This window comes from Plasmodium reichenowi, chromosome 3, assembly GCF_001601855.1.
Source record: "Plasmodium reichenowi strain SY57 chromosome 3, whole genome shotgun sequence".
Classification (NCBI taxonomy): domain Eukaryota; phylum Apicomplexa; class Aconoidasida; order Haemosporida; family Plasmodiidae; genus Plasmodium; species Plasmodium reichenowi.
The window spans coordinates 60,751-66,560 of record NC_033648.1 but is presented as its reverse complement, the minus strand read 5'-3'; the positions used below and the strand labels follow the sequence as shown (position 1 = coordinate 66,560).

Below are 5,810 nucleotides of genomic sequence, written 5' to 3'. Positions count from 1 at the left end.
ATATTAATTAAAATTAATATATAAATTTTCATTATTCCAAAAAAAAATAAGTAAAAAAAATATTTTCTTTTCAATTAATTTTATATTCTTTTGTTCTTAAATTTAATTATCAAAAAAAAAAAGTAATTCTACATAAAAATATGAATTTATATTGAAAAATTATAATAAAAATTAAAAAAATATTTTTATCAAAAAAAAAAACAAATAAATTATTTTACGAACAATTAAATCAAATGTTCTAAAAATTAAAAAATAAATATTAAAAAAAAAACAAACCCCAAAAAAAAGAAGAAAAAAGAAAAGGTAAAGAAAGAAACAAACAAATCATATACTTAATTAAAGTTATACACATATAATATAAACAAACACAAATTCTAAATCATAATATATAATTATGTATTAAAGATAAGGAAAAAAAAAGAAAAGAAATGCAAAAAAAAGTTAGAAAATATTAGAATTGCTATTATGTACAAAATTATATATATATATTTTTTATATTTTTATATTAGTGAAATCGTGCGATCATTAATTCATCATCAGGTTCATCGATATCCTTTTCATTGTCGCTATCTACCGAATCCCCTTCATTCATTTTTTCAGTATCAATATATGTACTTGTTTGTTTTTTTATTTCCGTGGTCTCATTAGTGTTTTTATCACCAGTGGTAGTAAATAATTGTGTTTCTTCCACCTCTTCAATTACAGGACAGTAATCACATCTCTCATTTAAAAATTGTTCGTTTTTGCCACAATCATCAAAAAAAGCAAAATCATCTACATATGTAGACATTTTGTTTTTAAATGCATTTTCCATATCATATCTTCTTAAATTACTCATGATATCTTCGTTAGTTTGGTGCACATAATTCATGATTTTATCTTTAGGAGAAAGTCTAGCTGCAATAACTTCACCTAAATAACCATATTTTTTCATATTTAAATAAGCCTCACGTTCATATTTTATTAAAAGATCACTAGTAAATTCTTTAAGTTTAGTTCTGGCATAGTTTATAAAATATTTATTGAATACACCATAATATCTTTCCAGGAAACGGAAATTACTCGTAATATAAAAATTAACATTTTCAAAATATGCATACATTTGTGAAATTGTGAAAAAACAAAAGGCATACATGAAACCATTTGCGAGTTCCATGAAAAAATTTCTATTAAAACTATGAACTGACGGTTTGCGTTCGTAGGTTTGTTCTTGAACATGTTGAGTTTGTTCTTTTATTGCAGGACCAAATCCTCCAGGAAAAGATTTGTAGGCATCAAGGTATAAATTTGTGAAAAAATAAAAAAATAAATATTGGGATGCAACACCTGCAAGTGAATGACTGAAGAAAAAACTTCCAGGGGCTGTATAGTTAATACATTGGGGATCTTTTTCACTAGGACCTTGAGCAGTAGCACCATTCAATTTTGTTCCACCAGAACAAGTTATTTCAGGATTATAATTTGGATCTGTTAATTCTGGAATTAAATGACTTCCTGTTGTAATAGCATGCGTCCAACTAATTCTGAAAATAAGAAAATAGGTAGTAATGGGTAAAAATTTTCTTCCAATAAATTGACCTACTTTTTTAGCCGAATAGAAATTTGCACTTGCCACAGCCTGATATTCACATAAAAGACTTAAATTTTTATAATTTAACATATCATACATTTTAGATGCTAGCATAAAATAATTTGAGAAAACAAAAGTTTTTCCATATTTTAATTGAGTTATTGGTTTTTTTGCATATGGTGGTAATAAACTGTTAGTCATACTATCCATGATACTTCCGTTATATACATATGCAAATGTAAGAAAAGCAGAAGTACTTGTTGCTACTTGGATATTTTCACTTAATCCATATGCTTTATCAAGATTATTTACATTGTTGCTTAGCATGGTGGAAAATAACATTTGAAATGCAGCAAACATGGTTTTTGCATAATATCGTGACGCCATAGAATTATGTATTTCGATTTCTCTTTCTTCTTTGTTTAATTTGGAATAATTATTTGCCACATTCATGAAAAAAACGTTATTTACACTCTACAAAAGTATATATATATATATATATATATATGTATGTATTATGCATATTTATAAACATTTATATATTTCAAATTTTTATTTATAATATTTTATGTAACTTACTATTTTGTCATCTCTTCTTTGGGTCCTGTACGTTTCTTCTATTCTTCTAAATAATAAATAAACGGTTTGTAAAAAGGACGTATCCGTAAATATATCTGTGTTAAAATTATATATGGAATACAATTCATCAACCACTTCCTTTAATATTTCTTTGTTTACTTTAAATCCATATATAATACCATATTTATAAAAATTCACAGAATTCCCTATAATACTATGCAAAGTATGGTACACTCTGTCTTTTACCTTTTTATATACTGGTGTGGCAGTCATATATTTTCTCATATTAAATATATCTGCAAAAAATAATACGTCTTCAAAATTGTTTTTATATAAATCCATTGAATCTCGCATTAACATTATTTTGTTATTTATATTATAAATGTTATGATATTTATATAAATTCTTAACATGTCTCTGTTCAAAATACATATCATATGCACATTCAATTAACGACTTTAAAACTTTGTTCCACTGATTCATTTTTGGAGGTTCAAATTTCTGTGATAAAACTTTATCATGTAAATCTTTTCTTATATATGGATTTTGATAATTTGAAAAATAAAAACCTGCTGGAGAACTGTCCATCCATTCTTTAAATTTATGTTCAAGAACTAAAGATAAAGGATATGATCGCGGTAATCCAAGAGGTGGTTCATTAAGTTGATGAAAAAAATCTAGTTGTAAAAATGAATTAACATGTACTAAAAATGTGAGAGATTTTTTCATTTTTTCTAAAGTCCCACTTTTCATTAATTTCTCCAATTCTGTGAATATTACAAAATATAAATATATGTATATATGTGTGTGAATATATATACATATATAGATATATATAGAATGACCACTAATATATGTATATATAATTATATTTTACCATCTACTAAATTATTTGGTATGTGTTTTCTAACATATAATGTGTAATATTTTTTTATAGGAGAAGGGAACCAATAGTTTGTTACTACCGTTTTGTTGAAGGTATCTTCATCTTTTATATTTAAATACATTGCTTCAGCAACATTTTTGTTTCCAATATCTATAAAGTAAAATATTGATATATGTAATTCCAATTATATGTAATATTTAATATATACCTATATATATTTTTTTTCATATATATATATATATATGTGTATATGTATTACCTTTAAAACTTGTAAGTCTAAATAAAAATAGGAAAGTATACCAATTAATATCATGTGATAAGAAATTACTGTAATCTTGATAAACATCTAACGTTCTTACTAAAGAAGAAACTTTTTGTATTTTTAGACCTTTAGTTAAATATACGTAAAATTTTTGTAACATCGAAGGAACTTCATCGAATTTTACTGTTATCAATAGAAAAATAAATAAAAGAATAAAATAATAATAATAATTTTGATAAATAATAAAAATATGAAATATAGTATATAACTATATATATATATATATATATATATATATAATTATGTATTTTTTTTTTTATTTATTATATTACTGTTAGAATATAAGAAAGCTCCTTTGCACAAATCACATTTTGTTACATCATTAAGTAAATTACTATCTTTTAATGGTGTATATGTTTGGTTATAATGGCACTTTTCAATACCTATTGAAATGAAAAAATATATATATTTTTTTTTAAGGTTTCATAAAATAGAGATTATATATATATATATATATATATATATATATATATTAATTTAAAAAGAAAAAAAAAATCATAATGTACATTTCTCTTTAATAATCTATAAAACAAACAGTTAATTATTTAATAATAATATGTTTATTTACATTGTATTAGGCTTTCAAAAAGTTTGGAAAATTCTTTTTCTTCCGTAAAAGACATTTCGACCGCTGAAAAATAAAATAAAATTATGATGAAATTTATATGTTTTTTCTCATTAAATATATATGTATATATATATATATACCGTTGTAATATCCTGGTAAATAAAGCGATGTCACGTATGCTCTCGTATCATAATCTGTTAAAATAATGTATATTAACCCAATATATTTACATTAAGATACATTACATTAAAATACAATTTTAACCATTATTAAATATGATATTATATATATATATATATATATATTTATTTATTTATTACTTAAAAGTCCAGTTAAATTTAATAAATGAACATATAATGTTTTTTTTACTCCGTATGAACTATATCGTTTCATAAAATAATAATAATTTAAATATAAATTATATGCACTTATTTCACGATTAGGTTCTTCAGGAAAAGTGTTTTCTTCGTTTGCTTCTTTTTTGAACTGATTTGTATGATAAATAATACATTCTTTAGGATCATTACACATAAATGAAAAGAAATAATCCTTTATATATTTATGTTCCATCATACCATGTAAGTCAAAATCAGTATCTTGTGTAGTTTTAATTATTTCTAATTGGTATTTATTAAAATAATGTAATAGATATTCTAATATATTACATTCCATTGATGTTTCTGATCTGTCAACTTTTAAATATGTTTTTCTACGTTTTTTTTCAGAATAATATACAGATTCATGGTCACACATCATATCAAGGACCTTAAATCTATCAGACATGGAGAACTCTAAAATTTTTTGCCAACTAAAAAATTTTGTATTTTTTGCCTCAAAATAATTTTTGTAATTTTTTAATGCTAATTTTAATACAGTAAAATGTCCCAAGGCTGTAAAATTTAAATAAAAATGAAAATTTAAATAATATATATATATATTTATTTATTTATTTATATTATATATTTATATGTGTCATATATTTCTATTTTTACCTATTAAATGAGGACCTAGGTGATTAATCAAACCTAATCCATATTGATTCGTTATATCATCCAATGCTTCCATAAAATTTACATTAGAATTGGTCGTAAAAAAGAAATCATTTGAATCCATTACATCTATTTTATTATCTCCTAGTATAAGTGTTTCTCCTTTATTTTCTATATCTTCATTTTCTTTAATTGTTCTAACATGGGTTAACAATTTTCTAAAGAATGTCCCATGATCACCTATTGGACTTGTTTCCTTTTGAACTTCTTTTTTTGTAAATACATTATTTAATTCTTCAAGTGATGCTTTTAAATCATTATTTTGTTTGTACGAATTTAATGGTATAAGCATTAATTTAATTGTTTTTAATGTTCTTACAATAAATATTTTTTTCTTAATTATATCTGAAATATCAGAATTATAAACTTCTATTAATTGTTCTTTTATAAGATGTTCGTATTTTACAATATCGTGAAAAGTTGATTGGACGGTTGGTATGATGTACGTTTCATCATCCGCATCAGTAATATTTTTTTTTTTAAATTTCGATATATCTAACAATTGTTCAGTTTGTTGTTTAAGGAGAGGATATTTTAATTTATCTTTTTCTAGAGACTCTAAAATTAATTTTTCTAATATTGTTAGATTCTTATGTAGTTCATCATTTCCAATCATGGATTTTAACTGTTCAATATTGTCATTATAATTATCATTATCATTTACATTTTGACTAATATTTTCATGTTCGTTGACATTTTGACTAATGGTATCATTTTGATTTTCATTTATTGAACATATTACCTTTTCATTTAAGAATAAAAAGATAATTAAAGTAAAGATTGGAGTTTTAAAAAATGAAACCATCTTTTTTTTTTTTTTTTTTTTTTTTTTTTTT

General features: G+C 22.7%; 1 protein-coding gene across 1 annotated transcript; it reads right to left on the bottom strand.

Annotated features, from left to right (window-relative positions):
• Nucleotides 1–505: 505 nt before the first annotated feature.
• Nucleotides 506–5,779, bottom strand: PRSY57_0301800 (cytoadherence linked asexual protein 3.1; the record flags this gene model as incomplete). The annotated part of the gene is made up of 9 exons (XM_012905647.2): nucleotides 506–2,044; nucleotides 2,150–2,916; nucleotides 3,027–3,185; nucleotides 3,295–3,480; nucleotides 3,630–3,740; nucleotides 3,926–3,988; nucleotides 4,066–4,119; nucleotides 4,246–4,815; nucleotides 4,918–5,779. 9 exons carry the CDS (start codon nucleotides 5,777–5,779, stop codon nucleotides 506–508), a joined length of 4,311 nt encoding a protein of 1,436 aa, XP_012761101.2.
• Between the last annotated feature and the right edge of the window lie 31 nt (nucleotides 5,780–5,810).